This window comes from Magnolia sinica, chromosome 1 (genome assembly GCF_029962835.1).
Source record: "Magnolia sinica isolate HGM2019 chromosome 1, MsV1, whole genome shotgun sequence".
Classification (NCBI taxonomy): Eukaryota; Viridiplantae; Streptophyta; class Magnoliopsida; order Magnoliales; family Magnoliaceae; genus Magnolia; species Magnolia sinica.
The window spans coordinates 95,838,688-95,862,478 of record NC_080573.1 but is presented as its reverse complement, the minus strand read 5'-3'; the positions used below and the strand labels follow the sequence as shown (position 1 = coordinate 95,862,478).

Genomic DNA, 23,791 nt, shown 5'->3' with positions numbered 1-23,791 from the left:
TGCGCATATATAACCTTTCTTTTATATATATATATATACACGTGTACATTTTCTGCTGCATGATTATGGCACATTACACTCCGCCAGAGTATTTAAAAAAAATGCGAAATGTAGTGTTCCAGACTTCCAGTGCAGTTCGGAAATGCATTTAGACGGGAACAAGTAACTCGTGTAAAATACAGGAACCGCTCATCAGGCGCTAGTTATTTACATAATGTTGTATATCAAAAAGCAGATCGATACGATCATAAAGTGGGTCAGTTTCTATTAACCGTTCGTTTTATTCTGTAACTATTTTTGCAACGGTAATGATCTTATCAGCGTTTAAAAGTTTCTTTCATCTTCTGATGACCGACTGCGATCTTACTCTGGAATTCCTTGGATGCATGCACACGGGGCGATTGCGACTTTCAAAGTTCACTTGAGCGAGTGCACCGAGATTTCTCCTTCCCCATTCCCACGTTAACGGTATCACCGATCTCTGCTTTAAATGCAGGGCACCCTCAAAATCCTCCTCTCTCTTTCCCACCGACGCTCTCTCTCATCTCTCATTCCCACAGATTCTCTCTCTCTCTCTCTCTCTCTCTCTCTCTCCAAACGAACGGACAGAGATCATCTCTCCAATGGCGTCCTCGAGGGTAGATCTGGACGGCCGTACGATCAAGCCAATCACCATCTGCATGATTGGAGCGGGTGGCTTCATAGGCTCGCATCTCTGCGAGAAGCTGCTGGCAGAGACGCCCCACAAGATCCTGGCCGTCGACGTCTACAACGACAAGATCAAGCACCTTCTCGAGCCTAGCCCATCCAATCCGACCCTACCTTGGGCCGATCGCATCCAGTTCCACCGCATCAACATCAAGCACGATTCTCGCCTCGAAGGCCTCATCAAGATGGCAGATCTGGTATGTTTCAATTCCCTCGCATTTTCCTTCTTTGTGATAATTTGGAGATCTTCAGATGCTTGGGCTAGAATCTTTTTCCCTGTTATTAGGGTAATGTAGATCTGTAGATTCTTGCTAATGAGCGGCGCCTGCTCCCTTTTCTTCTTTTCAGACTATCAATCTCGCGGCGATCTGTACTCCGGCCGATTACAACACCCGCCCGCTGGATACTATATACAGCAATTTCATTGATGCGATTCCAGTCGTACGTTTTTTTTCTGTTTTTCTTTCTATGCTTGGTGGTATTCACCTTGGCAGAATGATCTTTCGAAGAGTGGATGTCGGTATTGATGGGCAGATTGGTTGTAATTCAGGTCAAGTATTGCTCAGAAAACAGCAAGCGTCTAATCCATTTCTCTACTTGTGAAATTTATGGGAAGACAATCGGAAGCTTTCTCCCCAAGGATCACCCTCTGCGTCAGGTCTCTCTCTCTCTCACTCTCCTTGATCTATTCTGCACTCTGGAATCTTAGTTTTGTTTCTTCCATAATTCTTGATTTGCGTACTGTTTGGATGTGCAAACCACGCAGCCATTGGATCTGATATCCTCCATGGTGATTGTGATTCTGATAAATATCCTAGTGTTGGCATCTTGAATGAAGGTGTTCCTTCTGACAAGGCCATATTTCTTTCCCCAAATCGACATCTAGATCAACTTCAATTAAGATTTTGTAGTTGTGGATGAAGATTTGCCCGTCTGCTTTTGGTGAATGGGTGGTGGGTTCTCTTTTCTGCTTTGGTACATATGAGTTTCTGTATGCATCCATCCAAGAAGGAATCTCAGATCTTTTGGTTCAATAGGGCTTCCAAAATGCCCCTATATGTTTTTTGCAACCTTATATTGAATTGCCTAAAGTATCACTTGCAATCTGCGAAAGATTGTTGTGATACGTTAACAGCTATTGGGAGTGACGATATTTGTTTTGTTCGTTGCCATTTGAAATTTTTGATATCATTTTCATCATTGTTTATCTTAGGGCCTGTTTGCGTTGCTTCAAGGAAGTGCATAATTAATTAACAGTACATAATTTTCTTAAATTGTTTATTGAGAATTTACTTATGCAAACTCTCTCTCTCTCTCTCTCTCTCTCTCTCTCTCTCTCTATCTATCTATCTATTTCTGCATTTTGGAATCTTAGTTTTGTTTCTTCCATAATTCTTGATTTGCGTACTGTTTGGATGTGCAAACCAAGTGGCCATTGGATCTGATATCTTTCATGGTGATTATGATTCTAATAAATATCCTAGTGGTGGCATCTTGGAGGAAGGTGTTCCTTCTGATAAGGCCATATTTCTTCCCCCAAATCAACATCTGGATCAACTTCAATTGAGATTTTGTAGTCGTGGATGAAGATTTGACCAGATCTTAGTGAACTTACACACCTGCTTTTGATGAATGGGTGGCGGGTTCTCTTTTTTGCTTTGGTACATATGAGTTTCACTATGCATCCATCAAAGAAGGAATCTTGGATCTTTTGTTTCAATAGGGCTTCTAAAATGCCCCTATTTGTTTTTTGCAACATTGTATTGAATTGCCTAAGTATCACTTGCAATCTGTGAAAGATTGTTGTGATATGTCGGCTACTGGGAGTGACGATATATTAATGGTTACTGGGAGTGACGATATTTGTTTTGTTCTTGGCCATTTAAAATTTGTGATTTCATTGTCACCATCGTTTATCTTAAGGCCTGTTTGTGTTGCTTCTAGGAAGTGCATAATTCATTACTAGTACACAATTTTCTTAAATAGTTTATTGAGAATTTACTAATGCAAAATAAACATGGTTGGAAAACATAAATGAAAAAAAAAAAAACCCTTGCCCCATTTTAAAAAGGGTGTCCACAAATCAGCTGTTGGGATTGTTCAACCAATCTTATTTTGGGCTGTGGCTTAGTGACAGTGGGTTCTACAGTTTTGTCAGTTTAATTTCATTTAATATGTACAATGTGTGCAACCTCGTAGATCTAGGCCATTAATTAGGTAGGGTATACCATGAACGCACCATGGACCAAAAATAATGTTTCTGCTGATTAGGCAGGTCAAACTTGTGTAAGAAAAACTAGATATTAGGAAAAATCCAACAATCCATATTCAACATACATGTGTCGCGCTCATTCGATGAGTTTGCTACCCTGATTTTTGGTATGTGGCATGTTCAAAGTGCACCCTCCTCCCTAATGAATGGCTGGATTTCTGATACTCGTGTTGTATGCTCATAGATCTGAGATGTGTTCTGCCCCCTCAAATTATATCTGCCTGTTTAGCACAAAAGCGCTCATGCAAACATCTCCAAGTCACTTCTGAAAATAGTAATTTTTATTAATTGCTTTTTCATAAGCAATTAACGCCGGTCACTAGCCAAGCACACTTAACAATTAATTAAGTGGCATTGGTCATTAGAATCACTCAAAATTGTTTTTTTTTTTTTTTTTTTTTTTTAAACCAATGTCAAACAGGAACTTATTCACTAACAATATTTGTTTTTGTTTTCTTCTTCTTCTTCTTTTTCTTCTTTTTAATCTTTTGATCAAATGATGACTCTCCATGCATTGCATCAATTTAAACCATTGGATGACCAGTGAGCATCAGGCTAGTGAAGAATTTATCCTATTGAACATGTAGGCTGGAGGGTTTTCTTTTTTCATCCACTAGATGCATTCTTCTAACCAAAATTGCAAGGGTAACTATAGAAGCCACAAACTTACAAGGTAAACTGCATAAGGTACAATATGCACATCGCAGCTTCAAATCATAGGAGCTCCAAATCATAGGAACACAAATCTTTTATTTGTACCTCACAATTTCTCCTCCTTGCATCTTTTTATAAGGAAAGGCTTCCATATAGCCACAAAAACATACACCACGAGGGCATAAGGTTCATATCATAGGAATTTCATTCATAAAACCACAAAGCTGGTTTCCTTGTTATCCTCAAATCTTCCTACAAGCAAAGTCCAAGAAACCTTAGCTTCTAATCTCAACCACTATCCATGAGTAAATGTTTTATTTTTTACTTTATCATGGCTATGAGGAGTTCCAACTTACTTTAGTTGGGGCTTATGGTGGTTGACCTTCCTCAAAAGTTATTCTTAGTTGTGGGATTTGTTTTTGAGGGGATCCCTTGCATTCTAATGCATCCTTGGGTTATTGGTTTCTTGTTTTTCACACTTCTTCTGGTAAATGGTAGTTCAATAGTAGTTGTTGGATTCACACGTTTCAGTTGGTTCTTATATTCAAGATTTCTCAGGGTTAGTGTCATGTTATTCTGTTCAAAGTATTACAAAAAGGTTCTTGGCGCAATGGTCTGCTGTATCTTTTGTCCAATATTCTTTGTATGTTTTGTAATGTCTTGTGGGAGAATGCATGGCCTTCTTCTTGATCTCATGGAGTATGTTACCAATCAAATTTCTCCCACTTGTTCATTTTATGGCATTGAGGCCACTGGGTCTACTTTTAGGTGCTCGTTGAGGGTGTGACTTACATGGGGAAATTGTGTTCGATTTTGGTTGGGTTGCTTTCATTCTAAAATACACTTGGAATATTTTCTTTTATGTAAATGTTGGGGCTCCCACAGCCTTTATCACACCATGAGCTCACATCAGCAGTGCTCATTAATCTATCTTCAGAGTTCATAGAAGTCATCACCTGCTGTATCATGGAGGATTTCTAATCGCTACAGACACTTGGGGGATTATTCAGAACTTGTTGTGTAGATGGCTGGAAATAAGAGAGCTATATTCATTTTTATGGGATGTTAGGAGCCTCTCCAGTGTTTTAGAGGGAACTAGAAATATGATTAGACTTTTATGTCGGAATGGGCCTCTTATGTCAAAGCAGCAAAGTCTGCTTATTTTTTTTCCTAGTTCTTGCTTAGCTTGGGTTGTATTCTTTTCCTGTCCTTTGGTGGGCTCTCTAATAACAGTTGAGTTCTCTCTCTCTCTCTCTCTCTCTCTCTCTCTCTCTTTATATATATATATATATATATATATATATATATATATATATATATATATATATAAAAGCCGAGTCATTATACTCTCTCTCTCTCTCTCTCTCTCTCTCTCTCTCTCTCTTTTAAATTTCTTTAAAGAGTTCCTGTTAAATTTTGCACAAACTCTAGAAGTGTCAAATGGAGTTGCTGGCCCTATGATTCCTTAATCAGATAGATTTAGAAGGCAGCATCTGTAGAGTGGTTGAGGCTAAATTTAGTTGGGGGTACAAAAAATATGTATTGGAAGCTGATTTGGTTTTTAGGGTGTTTGTGCTGATGAATAGGGTTAAGCTGTACTGTCCATGCTAGCCATTCATCATTAATGCAATCAAAGCTGAGGTTTCTACATGCAAGTCTCATCAATCTAAGAGGGTTTAGACTTGAGTTTGTTGAGGAGGTCACCACTAGCTTCCTCTAGATTGTGGGAAATTCTCTCAGCACAGTTTTGATTGTGGAAGTCTCTCGTGGTTCCCTATGAAGAGATCTAGCAGATTGTTTGTCATTGTGATCTGTTTTGGTTGCATGATCACTCTGATAAGTTTTTGCCAATTTTGGAGTGGAGTGCCAGTCGGATGAATGATTTGCATTTAAGTCCTAGATTTAAAATGCTATTCGTTGCATATCCAAGGGTACTTTGTAATTTATCCTTATTTTTATTAACATAAACAATGGCGATTAGAAATATACAGGTAGAAATTATGCTAATTTCTGATTGTTGATCAGTTATGTTTTTGTTTATTGTCATAATTGTTATAAGAGATTTACCTGATCCAGCTTGCTGAACCATCTGATATTAGTTCTGATCTTCATGTCATTGGTCTTCTTTCTTTCTTTCTTTCTTTTTTTTTTTTTCTGATGGAATAGGACCCTTCTTTCTATGTCCTCAAAGAAGATGCCTCTCCCTGCATATTTGGTCCTATTGAGAAACAGAGATGGTCTTATGCATGTGCGAAGCAACTAATTGAAAGGCTAATTTATGGTAAAGGTCTTTTACTGACCTGGCTCTGGTTTTGACATGCATTTATGGGCATCCTGCCCTAACTTTTTTTTGGTTTAATGATTGTAGCTGAGGGTGCGGAAAATGGTCTTGAATTCTCCATTGTGAGACCTTTCAACTGGATTGGACCAAGAATGGATTTCATACCTGGCGTTGATGGTCCAAGCGAGGGTGTTCCAAGGGTTCTGGCATGTTTCAGTAACGTAAGTTGTGTTTCTTGTAGAGGTGGCATCCTAAGTTGTCATGCTATTCTTTCCCGAAGATTCTAACTTCTTTCCACTGCAGAATCTCCTGCGTGGTGAGCCACTTAAGCTTGTAGATGGTGGCCAATCACAAAGAACCTTTGTTTATATCAAAGATGCTATTGAAGCTGTTTTATTGATGATTGTATGTGAAACCTCTTCTTCTTCCTCTGCTGCACCACTTCCTGCAACCAATTAATGAAGCCACATGACTAATGCAACCGATTTCCTCAGGAAAATCCAGAAAGAGCCAATGGTCATATTTTCAATGTGGGCAATCCTAACAATGAAGTCACGGTGAAGCAACTTGCAGAAATGATGACAGAGGTATGTGAGCAAGCAGCAGCAAGATTTAGGTGTCGTTTGGTAAACTGAAAAATAATGTCTGAAAATTAATTTAAGTTCTGAAAACTTAAAATGCTGAATTTTAGTTAAGTACTGAAAATTTCATTTGGTAATTTGTCTAAAAAAGTACTGATATCTGAAAATAAGCACTTGTTTCATTAAAAAAAAAAAATTGGTAAAAATAGGTAAAAAAAAGTCTGAAAATTAACAATTTATCATATTTGCCCTTATTATCTCAATTTTTATATTTTGTAGAGTATAAAACGAAGCTGTTATTGTCATGCTACCAAATTTAGCATACCTATGCACCATTTGATCAAAATTTTAATAATCTTCACACCAAATAAAGCTAGTGAATGAATGGTATGGATCTTTTATGCTTGCAACGTCCAGTAACATGAATTATTGTGTAAGGAGGCAAGTAGATATACTCATCCTAGGGATATGCACTATACGTTTAGGTCTCCAGTTTCTACACTGTTTGTTGCCTTTAATTCTATGATCAAAGCGCTTGGTGAAACAGGTCTCAGACCATTGATGGACCATGAACTATTTTCTTCTCGATAGAATAATCATAACCATTTAATTGGTGTCACTATGAGACAAGCACAACAAGTGAGTGATATGAACTATGTGATATTGCCTGTTGAATATGAACCACTCTATAAGTGCGACAAAGATAAAGACCATTACTTATAAATCTCCTTAGATTAGAAGATTGGTGCCCACTGTGATGTTTTTTTTTTTGCCATCCAACCTGTTCATAAGGTCACATGGACTTGGATGAAGGGAAAACACAAATATCGGCTTGATCCAAAACTTCTATGGCCCCCAAGAAGTTTTCCATGGTAGGCATTTGATTCCACTGCTTTCTGTAGTGTGGTCCACTTGAGCTTTAGATTTGCCTCATTTTTTGGCTCATGCCCTAAAATGATGTGGCAAAATGGACGAACTATGTGGATATAACACATACATCATGGTGGGCCTACAGAACCTTGCCACATGATCACACTACTGAACTTGGTGGTGTGTTATACACTATGCAATGTATGCCCAATGCCTTATAAAGTCCTCGTAGGAACTTTGTGCGACGGGAAGCTAGCTAAGGCCAACCATGAAATCTATCCGTTTTGCCACATCATTTTAGGATATGGGCCCAAAAAATGAGGCAGATCCAAAACTCAAGGGTGCCGCATGACAAGAAAAGGTGAGTAGTGAAATGCCTACCATTGAAACTTCCCTAGGGTCCATCATGATGTTTATATGCCATCCATACCATTCATAAGGTCATTCTTATTAGGATGAACTGAAAACACAAAAATATTAGCCTAATCCAAAACTTTTGTGGTCCTAGGAATGTTTCAACAGTGGACTTTCAATCCTCACGTTTTCCTATGGTGTGGTCTACTTGAGATTTGGATATGCTTTAATTTTGGGACCATGCACTAAAATGAGCTAGAAAAACTGATGGAAGGCGTGGATATAAAATATTTATCAAGGTGGGCCCCACGGTCATGACAATACCCACTAATGTGTAACCTGCATAACAGCTAATTGGCTCCTGGCTATTGCAAAAGATGCGGATTGCTTTCCCAGGAAGTTCCTGTGCGGGAATGCTATATGGAGCCTATCGTGATGTTTTGGATAAATCCACCCCCGTCCATCCGTTTTGTGAGTTCATTTTAGGTCACGCGACAAAAAATGAGAGGGATCCAAAACTCAGGTGGGCTACATGAGAGGTAAAATTAGGGAAAGAAATGCCTATCATTGAAACCTTCCTGGACTCCACCTTGATGTTTATGTGCCATCCAAACCATTTATAAGGTTATTCCCACTGGGATGAAGTGAAAAAACTAAAAACTTAGCCTGATACAAAACTTGTGGCCGTACAAATGTTTCAACTGTGATCATTGAATTTCCTCTCGTGTTGCCAACTTGAGTTTGGGGTCGACCTCATTTTTGGACACGTCCTAAAATGAGCTCACAATACGGATTGACGAGGTGGGTTTTCTCACAAACATTACGGTGGGTCCCACCTAACATCCCATCATAGGACTTCCTACAATAGGCTTTTGCATGAAATTTGCATCCGATTGCGGAAGCTATGACATAGCACCTTTTTAGAGCAAGTGGTTAATTGTCCTGCATCAAATTAGTATCAGAGTGGGAGGTCTCGTGTTTGAGACTCCTCACCGGAGGTAATTAATGCGGGGGCATTTTCACACCAGGCTCGAGTGATGTGGCTTGTGGGATGCAGGGGCACACTCGGGGTGGGTGGCCCGCATACCCCATGGATTTGGGGCCCGTGTAGGCGGAGCCCATCGATTTGGGGCCCATGAGGGGGTGGAACCCATAAATTTGGGGTTCACGAGGAGGGTTCGGCCGAGTACCTAACCCATGGATTTGGGGCCTGGGCTATGAGATAAAGGGATTAATTTGCTATGCTCTAACAGTTCGAGCTTTTAGAGCAAGTGGTTAATTGTCCTGCATCACACCTCCTTTGGCAACATGTTGACATGGCAAAGTTCTATGGGCTCACCATGATGCATGTGTTTAGATCCACACTGTTCATCCATTTTGTCATATTATTTTTTGTCATGAGCCTAAAAATGAGACAGATCCAAAGCTCAAATGGACCACCACAGAAACTAGTGGAGATTAAATGCCTACCTACAGTTGAAAACTTCTTGGGGGCCATAGAAGTTTTGGATCAAGCTGATATTTGTGGTTTTCCTTCATCCAGGTCTGTGTGACCTTATGAACGGATTGGATTGCAAATAAACATCATGGTGGGCCTTAGGAAGGTTTCAACGGGAGGTATCATTATCCCCACAACTTTCTGTGGTGTGGTCCACTTGAGCTTTGGGTCTACCTCCCTCAATTTTTAGCTTATGCCCTAAAATGATGTGGCAAAATGGATGGACAGAGTGGAAATAACACATAAATCATGATGGGCCCAATGAACTTTACCACGTTAACAGAGCCTCCACACAATCACTCCTGAAAGCTTTCACCCAAATTAAAATAAGGGTAGTGTTGTCATTAAAAAAAGATATTTTAACTCAAAACGATTTACTGCATTTCATGTTAAGCATTAAGTCAAGAGAAGAAATCTTAAAATTAAACCCACGTTTTTAGTGAAAATTCAAAATAAGCACTTAAACTTTTAGGTTTACCAAACGATCTGAATTTGGAAAAATCACTGAAAAAAACCTTTTTCATGCAGGAATTAAGTTTTACCAAACTGGCCCTTAATCGTGAGCAGTTTGCTTCTAGCCCTTTTTAACCAGTAAGTTCTTATCTCTGGTCAGGTGTACTCGAAGGTAAGTGGAGAACCTGCATTGGAGGTGCCAACTATTGATGTGAGCTCCAAAGAGTTTTATGGTGAAGGATATGATGACAGTGACAAACGAATTCCAGACATGACTATCATCAACAGGCAGCTCGGTAATACTGTGTTCGCCTCTAGCTTGGTTATTTATTTGTTGGATAAAAGAAGCATTGATATTTGGGGGTATGCTGCAACTATGCACGTGCTTCTTGGAGTTCCACGAAGTGCACCAAAATGTCTCTATTGCATACATGGCACGTGGGCAAGGGGATCAGGACTGTCGATTTGATGAGTCATCGCCTTGATGTTCTATATGCAGAAGACTAGTTGATTGGACGTGTAGCCATTATCAATGGTGTGGAAAATGGATATAGTTAATTTGATAAATGAGCTTGCTCACGGCCCTCAGATTTTTTAGCGATGTCCAATTGCTATGATTCTTGCACTGTAGCCCATCTACATGGTGGCCTTCCAGAGATGCATGGTCTTGATCAACATGCATGTTTGCCACGTGCACACTAGGGATGACACGCCATATAACTTTCATGAGAAGCGCATGTCATAACAGCATATCTCAATGCTTATAAACTCGGGTGTTACTCGAGTTAAATTAGTATGGCAGGGAACTGGCACCTGAATTTGATATAATGTAATAACACTGCTTTAAGGGGGGATTTGGAGATCCATTGATTTACTCAGGCTGTTTTTTCTTTAACTTCCCCAAGTTTTAAAAGAGGGAAAAACAGTCTTATCTTTCTGTCACTCCTTGCTGTCTCCCTTTTCTCTCTGCCTCTCTTTTCTCCTCTTTGATTGGGGTGTGTATCAATTTTTAGGAGACAAGGCTGACTAGCATATACTTCCTCCCTGCGCATCCCCTTGACAAACATCCTTTTACGTTTCAAATACTCTAGTCGTTGCTTTATTCTTCTCCTACTCATTTGGTTTCCCTTGCCAGGTTGCCCCACCTTTGTTGGATCTGAATACTAATCATTCTCATCACCATCTTTAATAAAAATTAGTGAACCTGCAAGGTGAATCAGTATTTTGCTTTTTAAGGTCCTTTTATCCAAAACCCTAGAAATTGTTCTTTCAAATCTTAATAAAATTTCCCTTCTAAGAAAACAAACGCCAGTCCGAGATCATGAATGCTGCTACTTTGGACTGTGAATTTCCTGTGAATTCTCTTGGCAATTTGTTTTAACTTCTGTTTTTTCTTCTTCTTTTTTTTATTCCATCTTTTCACGATTTTCTCCATTTCTCAGTGCTTTTTACTTTCACCACCAACATGTCAAAAAGATAAACAAACCCACACCATGGTGGCCCCCATGCACAATCTGGAAGGTTTTTGTTAATGGCAGCATCCCCTCCCAACTGTTCCCTATGGTGTGGCTCACTTGAGTTTTGGATTGACATGATTTTTGGGCTTCAGGACTAATGTGGGAGGGTGTTCATGATGGGTGGGATTTTGGCACCTCATTTTAATTCCTTGTGGATCGAATCTCCCATTTGAGAGAGAAATCGTGGATCAAAAGCTCAATGAGCTTGAACTAATAAGTAAAAAATTATTGCCTTATAATGGTTGTTTTTCTTTAATTTTTTCATGGATTTCACTTTAAATCCATGTCTATGCGTGATTCTTATGCATTGACATGGATTTGAGTTGAAAATCCGAAGATTTTGGATTCAAAACTCGGAAAATTGGGTAAATTTCACATTTTTCCCATTTTTCGCCTTAAGTAATTGATGACCCAAAATTTTTATCTGTTGATGAGAGTTGGCAGATCTATCATCTCATGTAGTTTTTTAGATTTTTCACATTTTTAATTATTTAAAATTTGAAAAATAATTAAAAATAAATGTATAATATCTAAAAAATAATTTCAAGTTATATTTTTAGATATCGGTTTTCTTTAATTTTTTTTCCCCTGTGATTACATGTTCATGATTGATTGGTTCCAATGCATGGATGTATTTTTCCATTTAAAAAGTAAATAAATATTTTAAAATAAATCAATTATAAAAAATTAATTTTCCATTTTCAAAAAATATTTCCATGAATGTGTAAGTATGCATGCATGGATTGATGGATGGATGGATCCTATGTGTGCGCGCATGCGTGTGTGTGTGTGGTGGATTGATGGATGGATGGATCCTATGTGTGCGCACGCGCGTGTGCGTGTGGATTGATGGATGGATGCTGTGCGTGTGTGCTTGCATGGATGGATGTATGTGCTAGTGTATGTATGCATGGATGGACACATGTATGTATGGATGGATGGTTGGATGAATGGATGGATCATGCATGTGTGTATGTATGAACTCATTTTGGTTACGATTGTACTGATTTTGTATGTATGTATGCACTCATTTTGGTTATGATTGTACTGATTTTTTTTTCTAAAGCCAACACATGCTTTTTAGGTTCTTATTTAATGGAAACTTATCATGTGTGATCCTTTTCTGCAATTTTCATTCCTAAATATCCAACTATGTCTTTTAGCGACTCTTGAAGTTTCATTGAAAACTCCATTGTTTTTCCCAATGTTTCCTTGAGTCACCGATACATTTCCTGGTTTCGGCAGATATCTATACATGTTTCTGTATCCCCAGTCAGCAGTATACGTAATGATACCGATACACCAAACACTGGTTACAGTAGTGCCAGCACTATATGATCATTCCTCACACACACAAAAAATGCTCTCATGTAACAAGTTCTCATGGGAACTTTGTGAGAACTTTGACATGTGATGTGGGCACAAAATTCGGACAGCAAACTAGACAAGTCACCTCTTGAAACCCGCTGGGCTAACTTTTAGGCCTCATCGAACAATTTGTTAGGCCATAGTAAAGTGGAAATCCCCAGGCCCTTGATTACCTCTCATTTTGCTATGGCCCACTAGATTTTTGAATCAGGCCAAAAGTTCTCATAAAGTTTCTCTCTCTCTCTCTCTCTCTCTCTCTCTCTCTCTAGAGAGAGGCCAATTACTGAGTTGGTTTAATAATTTGGACAATGAAAATTACAGCAACAAATATTACTTTGCCTTGTGATGATGCAGGTTGGAATCCCAAGACGTCGCTGTGGGACCTGCTGGAATCAACACTGACTTACCAACACAGGACATACGCCGAGGCCATCAAGCAGCTGACTTCGAAGCCGGTTGCATCCAGCTAGAAGCTAAAATGCAGTAGTTTTAAGTAAATGTTGGGAGGCCCGATTTTTTGAAGAAACCATGTGATACTGCTTGCTTATTCATATATGTTTCTGGCATCGGTGGCCATTTGCCAATCACCGCTGATGGCCCAGGTAATGTCTGTATTGCTATAATTTATAAGTATCGAGAAAGCAGGACCTTGGGGATATATCCAATTCTAATGTCGTTTTGTAGTAGCAGCAACGAGGGGCTGGCTGGTTTGGGGCATTAGAAAGAAGCCTCTTGTTATTTGCTGTTTTGCTTTTTCTCTCGTCTTTCATCTGTAGTGAACTCTCGACCAGCCTGTAATTTTTGTTTCATCCATTAAAGGGCACACCTTTATTTATTTACTTCCATTCTAAATTCTGTGCAAAATCCGTAGTCTTGCTGGGAAGCTGACTCTTTTATTTTCTCTATTATTCACAAAATTTCTAGAATGGTTTTGCTCTGAGTTTCTTGGTGAGGAATATAGAAATGATCATGCTATGCTGAGATCCATTTGTTTTTGCTTTGGAATCCTTGTACAGAAATGCAACTTACTCGTAATTGTATGTTGTGCTGAGAGGAGCTCGAGGACTTGAAATGAAAACTTTTTCCTGATTTTGTAGTTATACAGGACAGATGCCTACCTCTATCGGAGGGGATGAAACAATTTTACCTGCATTACATCGATCTGACCCTGTCTATCAGGTACACAACACCCTTTGTTTTGGCCTTGATCTGAAAAAGCAGGCTGATTCAACATTCAGGTGGGCCACCCCACAGGGAACAATATAAAATTATATACATATAGCCTCTAAATACAGCCCGCTTTAGTTTTGGAATAGCGTGATTTTTTAGGAATCCCACGGCAGGCTGTACACAATTCTAATGGATGATGTCCCCGACCCAACTGTTTTTATGGTGTGGCCTGCCCCTTGTTAGCATAATTCCATTTTAAACTCTATAGTTTTTTAAAAGAAACTTGTATTAATTTATCATACTTAAAAAGATTAGAAAAATGGGGGTTTTTACCTCAGGATTCCTCTAAGATTTTGGATTTTGATTTTACCAAATGGTGCCCAAGGATCTGATATTCCTTCTTTGGAGAAGTTATACTAGTGTCTTCCTTTAATTTTTCTTTACAAAGTGGGGAATCAAGAATTGTGGGGCCATGTGGTATGTGTCTATTATCCAATCGGCCGATAGATATGTGCTGATGTGATTATTAGACAAACAAAATATATGACAGATTCAATCTTGGGCCAATTCATAAAAAATATATATACATTACTCAAAATATTCGAATTCATGTAGCCAATTTGATGATTTGATTGGCCTGATTTTATTTTATTTTTTGTTCTTGTTATTAGCATAGTGGGATGCATACGTTGTATACATACCACATAGCCACACAAGTCTCGAGTTTCACTACTTTTTAAAGGAAAAAAGTTGGATGAGTGCATTTTTGTAATTTCATCCATCATAAAGACTTCCAATATAATTTCTAATCATCAAGGCATTACATGGTAAAATATATGTGCATTATTCATGGTAACTATAATTATTTTAGTTATTTTAATTAAAGTTTTGTTTTTTTAAACTTTATTTATATTTAATACACACACACACACACACACACACACACACACACACACACATATATATATATATATATATATGAATGTAGCAGGCTTTTTTTTTTTTTTTTTTTTTTTTTAAATTCCGTTTATAGTCCAAACAATATTAAATCCGAATTTTTGGCATTTATGTTTTTTACGATATTTTTTTACTCTATTTTTATAGTCGAAATTGAATTAACACAAACATTTCCCGTGCCCTTTTTGGCCGTTTGCTGTTTTGCCATGTTTTTTGGGTTGAAAGGTGCACAATGCAGCCTACCTGATCTTATGAAACATCCACGACCAAGTGTGCCAGTGCAAGTTACTGTTGCGTGTCCATCTTTTCCCATTATCCCAATTCCGTCCTTGTTTGGAGATAGCTTTGAGCCTCATCTTCCTAAAATTTTAATCTCAAGATATTTCCAAGAATTAGTAATTTCTCATTATAGCCAACCAAGCGTTAGGTGTTGCGTTGCAAAAAAAGTGTTATTTGGTTTTATCATCTGGCAAATATGAAAATGGAAAAATTAAAGCCACTTCCTTCTTTTAGCCCCTTTGCATGTCATGGTGCAATCTCCGGGGCCTTTGGTCCCTCAGTTGGTAATTAAAATAAATAAATAAATAAAGATTTTTTCTTGACAGTTGACACATCACCACATGGTTATAGGAGTCGGGATGAGTCTGTGTGAATCGACTAAGGACTCAACTGGACCTGAGCGACTTCATTCTAGACTGGCCGAGCCAGTCCGAGTGAGTTGCAGTCCCCTAACCATGGAGGATTCCCCAACTTTGGCTTTGCTTAGGAAATAGGAATAAATAAGAACAGTTCATGGTTGGACCTGGCCGAAAAATCATTGTCATTTTGGAAACTGTCGTAATTCATCTGCATGTTGCACTCATGTATGACTATGCAGCCCAAACATCCAGACTGTGGATGCATTTGAATGGACTATATCTTTCTCTATTATAATGAAATTCTGTGAGCCGAATTGATGAGATGGACCTTACAATGAAAGGCTATATGGAGCCCACCATAATATTTGTTGTGGCACACCTGTTTTATCCATTATATGCCCGTTCATGTTAGGACACTACTTCAAAAACAGGGTAGATTGAAAACTCAGCGGACCACAACGCTGAAAATCGTAGGATTGCACCCTTGGTTGAATTTTGGACATTTCTCCAGTTTCCAATGAGTTGCAACTTTGGGTTCCAATGGGACTCTCTCTCCCTCTCGAGCTTTCTTTCTTTCTTTTATTTTATTTATTTTCTTTCGTTTTTCTGATGCTTCGGGCTAAGTTATGAGTCTCCTCCTCTTCTTCATTTCTTATAATTTTTGGCCTATTGGCTTTTTGGGATTAATAAAATTTATTAAAAAAAAAAAAAAACTTTTACGTTCTACGAGGGATGTGGAAGGAAAATTAGGTGCATTTTTTGAACTTGAGAATATTGCCCCTATTCCTTAAGTCCAACCCTTTTACAATCTGTCCATTAGTTTGTGGAAAGTCTCGTGGACCCACTTGGTACGCTAATTAGCAAGCTTTGCTTTAACCATACTTTTAACCATAAATTCCTTCCTAAGGAATGCATCATCAGATTCATTTAGGAGAACATTAGAGTTAGAATTATCTTTCTCCTGGGTCATAATGTTGCGCTTTGTGCTTCAAGGCCAATTTCATCTGCTTGAGATCTCCCAACCTCTTACTTTCCAGTCCACTAGCCACCTTTCGACTAGACAAGCTTGCTAACTCTCAAGATGGGTGGATACATACTTGCGCTGAAATTAATCCCAGCATAGTTGGATTATTTTACCTCTCTCCCTATAGAGTTATCAAGTGTGCGATTTTTGTGGCAGATGCCCAGGGGCCTAGAGACAAACGCTTGCATCTTTTTTGTTTTGGTCTTGGTTAAGTTCTGCAACTTTGCTATGGGAGAATTTTATGTTCAGGTCCAAGATGAAGAGTCTTTGACTACGGTTATTTGCCCAAATTCATCTTCTTAGCCCATGTGTTTCTTTGTGCGCTCTAGCACCCACTACCTAAGTTTCTATGGTGGGTGGGCGAGCTCGCATTATTACTATACGATGTAAATCCCTTTTTGCTAGGTATAGTTGCCCCACTTGAATTGAGACCAAACTACTCTTCAAACCTTTGGCTATGCTTCGATAAAATTGTCCCTAGGCAATCTCACAACCTTCAGAGACTTGATCGGATGGGAAGGTAGGACCTGTCATGCCTCAAACTTAAGAACCAGGCTCACTAAATTTTCGGCTGCCAATTTTAGTGCCAACAGCTTCTGTAGTACCCCATTCTTGGCTCCCAGCTTTCATAAGTTAGGTTGCATTCATGGAATCCTACAAAGAGGATTTTAAGGGTTTTTTTTTTTTCGGGCTCACTAAATTTCCAGCTGTCAATTTCAGTGCCAACAGCTTTCATAGTATCCCATTCTTAGCTCCCAGCTTTCATACGTCAGGTTACATTCATGGAATCCTACAAAGAGGATTTTAAGGGTGATTTTTTTTTTTTTTTTGTAAAGGAGCATAACCACAAGTGTACCCAAGTTACAAAACAACATCATCAACACATATCCACTAATATAATCTTTGAGTATAGTGCTGAAAAGAAAATACAAGATATAATCAAAACTCAAAAGAATAGACTCATGCTCCAGACCCAATGTTGCTGATACGTCCTAGCATCACTTACAATGTAAACAAACGCGCATAAGCCTCCTGCGAAGCTTTGTAGAGTGTTTGTTTACATGCACAATGCATAAGACAATAATACAGATATCAAAGTATGCGGAAGATGATGGAGGGCTAAGCTGACAAGTCCATGAATGATGTTAGCCATACCAAGGCTATGCAATGTAAGGCCTACATGACCAAATGTCATATGCTAGAGATGCAATGCAAACATGTCAATCCTCAGTTAGTCCACATATCATAACAGTTCATCACTGAAAACGTCAACGGTGTCTAGTGCACTACAACACTGGTTGCCTCCCCATCACGTGCATGACCAAGTGAGTGGAAAAGACCTGATCACTATTACCTCGTCAGTGGTATGCAAATGCTCACTCGGCTCATCGATAGTTGACCCATTTACGAGATGGTCAAACTCAACCTAGCTTACAGTGCCCTACTCCCAGGTGGATAAGGTCACACCCCTTTTCAAACGACCTTGACATAGTAAGAGACACAACCTATTGGTATTTGACACTCGAGCGCTCATGTTATTCACTCGGTCTCGACGTTGAAGCATCCTACTGATACCACAGAGGTTTTGGGACTTCACCTAAGGACATCCATAGCGGAACAAATATTTTTAGTATCGAATCCAACCATCCACAATATGTCTGTAGAGGCTACAACCCTGATGTCGCTAGGGTGTAAAAGTGATCGTGAAATACAGAATGCATGAGTCATATTGTCCAAGTCATGCACCAAACCTATCTCATACTGCGTGATCATGTGGGGTAACCCTATCTCATATGGGGTCCTCTAAGTATCACGAGCGGAAAGGCGTATGCTATGATCAATTGTCCTTCATAACAGGCATACAAATGATGCGTATGGCCATATAAATGGGAATGATATCTATTATACTAGACATGTTATCATTGTGTCTTATTAGGCTAAATACACCAACATGTTATTAGACATATCATGAGATAATCAATCTAATTGGCACATCATATACAGAGAGTGAGAAGCAAACGACCGGCTCCACTAGAAATATAGAAGTCTATGTGGTGTGGCCCACATTAGACTAATATCGACTCCTCATATAGCCTATATATAAAAAATGTAGTAACTGGATGTAAGGCATGGATAAAATACATATGCCAAAGCGGAGTACATTGGGAATGGCCCAAATGGACACCCATATGTGCAATATGTGTGCTACTAGGCTATCAATCTATTGGGCACATAGCCCACTGATGATATCCCAAAATGATCACATTATCATCAACATCACTATAATTAATACAATAGGATGATTTGCACTGTTTGAACATTGCCGATGTAATCGACGGTTATAAACCGTTGGTTAGTCACTAGGATGTGATCCTATGATTATGATCCATCTGAGTCTTGAGATTTCATCATTTTAGGCAAAGTATATGCCTCAGCGGATTTAATACAACCATAGTGTCAACATTACATACACGCATTAATTAGGGATTTTAAATTGATTTAATAATTAATTCAAAATCCTACAAATACACCTCGCTTTTAACTTAGGATTATAGGTATTCCGAATCCAGGGTACCAAACATAACCAAGGGATTCCAGAAATCCAGGAATCGCAAGTCCAAGAGAGCCCCAAATCCAAAGGATCCCACATTCAGGGATTCCCAAGGCCAAGGGATTCCAAATCCAAGGGATTCCCAAATCCAGGGGTTTCCATATCCAGGGGGTTCCACAAAAATTAGGTTTCCACCTCCCGACCATTCCATGTGGTGCAACCCACCTAAGATTTGGATTAGCTTGAACCCTGGGCCCATGGCCTAACATAGCCTTAAAGAAAGGATGGACGGTGTGGATGGCACAAAAACATCAAGGTGGGTCCCATGAGTGAGCCCCATTTGCTGTAAAAAAAAAAAAGGGCAGCACCACCCTGCCATTGTTTCCCTTGGTGTAGTCTGCCTGAGATTTAGTTCGACTTGATTTTTTTGAGCCCATGGCCTAACATGATCTGGCAAAACAGATGAATAGAATAGATAAGACACATACATCATGGGGGTCCCACGAGTGGGCCCTACTCCACGCCTATGTTAGGTGTCAGCCCGCCCAAGGCGTTGGCAGCATTGGTGGGCAAAGTTTCTTTTATATATATATATATATATATATTATATTTGATTTGGTTATGCCATCTAAGCGGGCCTCATAAGGATGATCTATTCTGTCTACCACGTAGGCTAGATCGAACGGGGTCTAATAGGCCTGAGTTGGACTGGTTGGATGAACAGGGACCCCACGGTGGACCTTGGAAGATTTCAAAAGCAGTGGACTATTTCCCTCCGTGCGACCTACTCACAAATCGGATCTGCCTCATTTTGGCCAATGGCCTAAAATTATCTGAAGAATCACGTGGACGGCGTGGATTTAAGGAACACATTAATTTGGGTCTCACGAGTGGAAACCCACCCCAACCTGCATGCGCCTGGTGTCCTTGACACCGTGGCTTTCCAGCCCCCTTGCATCTCACGGTGTGGCCCACTTGGGATATGGATTTCTAAATTTCAGGGCCCAACGACTGAAATGAGTTGGAGATTCAGATGGACAACATGGATGAAACACATACACAGCCCACGAGTGGAGGCCCCATTCTTCCCTGCGTTCCTTGGGCATCTGGACACTGGACAGTTCTAGCATCACTAACGCTATGAACGTCTGACATCTAGAATCTCATTCCTATTTTTTTAAGGCATGTAGGTGGGGGCCACGTGGAAAATCCGATCCATCCATCAAGTCGACCAACTCATGGTGAGCCAAGGAGCTTTGGATCAACTTGATTTTGGTGTCCTTTCCACCATCCAAATCTTCATAAACCTATCAGCATGTAGGATTGGAAATAAACATTAGGGTGGGCCATACAAGATGGTCTGTGCTATGATAGCGTGCAGGGCATGCTCTCCAACAGCGTGACCCACTTATGGTCCCCATAACACCATAACTAAAAGAAAAGGAGGAAAGAAAATAAAGAAAAGATAAGCAAGGAAAGGATTTGGTCATCGGGGTGGGCCCTCACCACCATGGGGTCCACCATACACTCCATACATGATCAAGGTGGGTCCCACCCCTGTGGGCCCACCAAAATGGAAAAATCACAAAGAAAGTGGGGGTTTTGATCCTCACATGCACTCACAACGACAGATGAATGGTTGGATCAACTTAGATCGAAGATCGGATGGTCTGTCACGCCCCGAACTCGGAAACCGGGCTCACAAAATTCCCGATCGCCGAATCCGGCGCCGACAGCCTCCGTAGAACCCCATTTTCGGATCCCAGCACCCATTCACCAGGTTCCGATCCTGGGATACTACAAGGAGGATTTCAAGTCATCAGTCTGATTCATAATGAGCATAACAAAAGCATAACCCACAATCAATAACCACAAGAACACCACCACAAAATCCACTATGATCAAAAACTTTTTTAGTACAATGCGACTGAAAGGGGAAAATACAATGTAATAAAAGAAACAAAACTCCAGAAGCTCGGCTGCACGCTCCAACTACAGCGAGACTATGGCTGCGACTGCGTCCTGGCGTCACCTGCACGCATCAATCGTGCATAAGCTTATGGAAAGCTTAGAGGGTGGTGTAAGTGTGTGCGCAATATAAACGTGCTCAAAATGCAAGGTCAGAGTGATGCGGAATCATGGTGATGAGCACATGAATGCAATCAGCCGTACCAAGGCTATGCGGTGCAAGATATGAATGCTATCGGCCATAACACAGCCATGTGATGCGAGATGCAACTCAAGCATGCCAATCCTCATCATGTATCAGTACAGTTCTCATTCTGGATAATCACCGGGGTTCAATACACTCCAAATGGCACTGTCGCTCTCCTAGCCGCACAGTCCAAGTGAGCATAAGAAACCTCACTATCCGCCTGACCAATAGTCTGCCAATACCTATCCGGCACGTCGATAGCGGACCCATTCGCGAGCTGGTCAAACTCAGCCTAGTATTGCCCCCTACCCTTGGGCGAGTAAGGCCACACTCCTTTCCAACCGACCACGACACAGTGGGAGACGCGGCCTCCTGGTATTCGGCCCTCATGCGCTCGTATATCCACTCGGTCTCGACGTTGGAGTCATCCTCTGGTACCATCGGGTTTAGGAATTTTCACCCAGGGACGTCTATGGCGCCCGTATGCTAGAACCAAATATTTCCGGTATCCAACCCAGCCATCCACGATGTGTCTGTGGAGGCTATGGCCCTGATGTCGCTAGGGCATACAGTAACTACAGTCACACAAATGCAAGTGCATGAGTCACACTATCAGTCATGCAACAGTCCTGTATATACCATGCACTTATATGAGGCAACTCCGCCTATCAGGGAGCCCATAAACAGTCTATCCAAAGGTATATGCTATGATCGGTCACCCTCACATCAGGCATACATATGGTGCGAATGATCATGAATCATGGATCTATACTAAACATGTATAAAGAGATGAGCTCTGTGTATAATGGAGATGGCCCTAGACGGCCTACTTACCATAATTATGGGCCTATCAGTGGGCCTTAGGGAGAGTTATAATGCGGACATTTAACCAACATTATCCATTCAATGTGGACATCAAACCAACATTGCTCTTAAGGAATGGCCTTCCATGAATCACACATTGTAATGGGCCTTTTGTACCTAATTGGGCCTTGACCCAAGGACCCAAATACATCAAATGGGCTACATAACATGAGCCCCATATCTATATCAAGGTGGACCTCAATGGGCCTCATAATATGGGCCTAATACAAATCAAGGTGGGCCTCAACCAGGACCACTAATGCATGAAGATGGGCCTCCATAATGGGCCTTAAGTATCTCCAAAACAGTTGGACAGTGGGATGAAACACATACATTATGATGGAGCCCACACTAATAGAGGGTGTGGTTTACAATACTTACATAAGTGGGGCCCACCAAAATGCTCATTTTTCACCCAGCTTAAGGCCCAATATAATGTTTATTCTCCACCTAACTTAGGGCCCATTATAATGTTTATTTTCCGCCCAACTGTTCATAGGGTTATGTGGACCAAGGTAGAGCCCACGGTAGTTTTTATTTGTCATCCAATCTATTCATAAGGTCACGTGGGCCTGGATAGGGCCCACTGTAATATTTATTTTTCATACAACCTGTTGATGGGGTCGTGTGGAACAAGGGCCCACTGAAATGTTTATTTTTCATACAACCTATCCACAGGGCCACGTGGTGGAGGGGCCCACCGTAATGTTTATTTTCATCTAACCTGTTGAGCAGGTTACGTGGGCAGGGAGCCCACTGCAATGTTTATATAACGTCCAACCCTTTTTTTTAAAAAAAAGGTCATGTGGACGGTGGATGTGGGGCCCACCGAAGTGTGGTTCACGAATCCAGCCCATCCATTATATGGGTCCCATCTAAATGACGGTACAGACCAAGTTTCAGCAATATCCAAAGCTCAGGTAGGCCCCACCAACAATTTTATATGTTTTAGGCAGGTCTTTACATGGTTTTAGATGGTATGGCCCACATGAGTTCCGTATAAGGCCGATTTTTGGAATGGACGGTCAGTCCATGGGGACCCATCAAATGCACGGTTTGGATGGTCGACACCCATCAAAGTGGGGCCTACAGCTGGGGCCGTGACCCCCAGCCTACCCGTCCGTCCGTCAGTGGCAGCGCAGGCACTGCCTGCGCCTGTTGTCAGTGGCAGCGGCTGCTGCTGCTGCTGGCCCTTTTTTTTTTTTTGAAAATTGATTTTTCTATGGTTTTTCCTAGGCGGGGCCCGCTTCAGTAAGATCCACACCAGCCATTAGTCCCTGTGGCTCGATACAAACCCATAGAGTCCAATATTGGGCTGTTTCAAATATAAAGGAGCATCAGGGAGTAAATCAAAGGTAAGAAACTTGTTTCCTGTGGCATGGCCCGCCAAGGAAGGGGATTAACTTCATTTTTTGGCTCAACGCCTAAAATGAGATGGGGAACAAAATGGACGGCTTGGATTTGACTTATGCATCAAGGTGGGGCTTGCATGAGAGGCCCACCACTTCTTTCTCTCTCTCTCTCCCTTTTTTTTTTAAATAAAATAATCACACATGCCAGTTACTCCTCTGTTGCAACGTCCAGCGTCCAGGGACGCTGGACGATTTACAATCTCTCATCATTGTGGTGGGTCCCACGTAGACATGGCCCACCACTATATATGCATATACTTATGATATATCTTATATTATATATATATAAAAATACATATTATATTATATATATTATATATATATTATATAAAATATACTTATATAAATATATACATATACATATATAAAGATGCATTGGGCCCATCCAAACAGTGGATGGTGTGGATCATCACCTGTAATAGAGTGGGCCACACCGTCTGATGTAGATGGACGGGGTAGATATA

The 23,791-nt window shown here is 40.4% G+C and overlaps 1 protein-coding gene across 3 annotated transcripts in view; it reads left to right on the top strand.

Annotated features, from left to right (window-relative positions):
- The first annotated feature begins 415 nt into the window (after positions 1-415).
- LOC131251969 (UDP-D-apiose/UDP-D-xylose synthase 2) overlaps positions 416-23,791 on the top strand; it is a 90,759-nt gene continuing 67,383 nt past the window's right edge. Inside the window, exons 1-9 of one of the 3 annotated variants that reach the window (XM_058252947.1) lie at positions 432-905; positions 1,057-1,149; positions 1,259-1,366; positions 5,801-5,915; positions 6,003-6,136; positions 6,219-6,320; positions 6,410-6,502; positions 9,832-9,967; positions 12,911-13,496. In XM_058252947.1, coding sequence (XP_058108930.1) covers positions 624-905; positions 1,057-1,149; positions 1,259-1,366; positions 5,801-5,915; positions 6,003-6,136; positions 6,219-6,320; positions 6,410-6,502; positions 9,832-9,967; positions 12,911-13,026 — 1,179 coding nt within the window. In that variant the 5' untranslated portion in view covers positions 432-623 and the 3' untranslated portion in view covers positions 13,027-13,496. Of the gene's footprint in view, positions 906-1,056; positions 1,150-1,258; positions 1,367-5,800; positions 5,916-6,002; positions 6,137-6,218; positions 6,321-6,409; positions 6,503-9,831; positions 9,968-12,910; positions 13,497-23,791 lie in introns of those variants that run through there. The other 2 variants (XM_058252951.1, XM_058252948.1) reach the window with 2 other exon arrangements.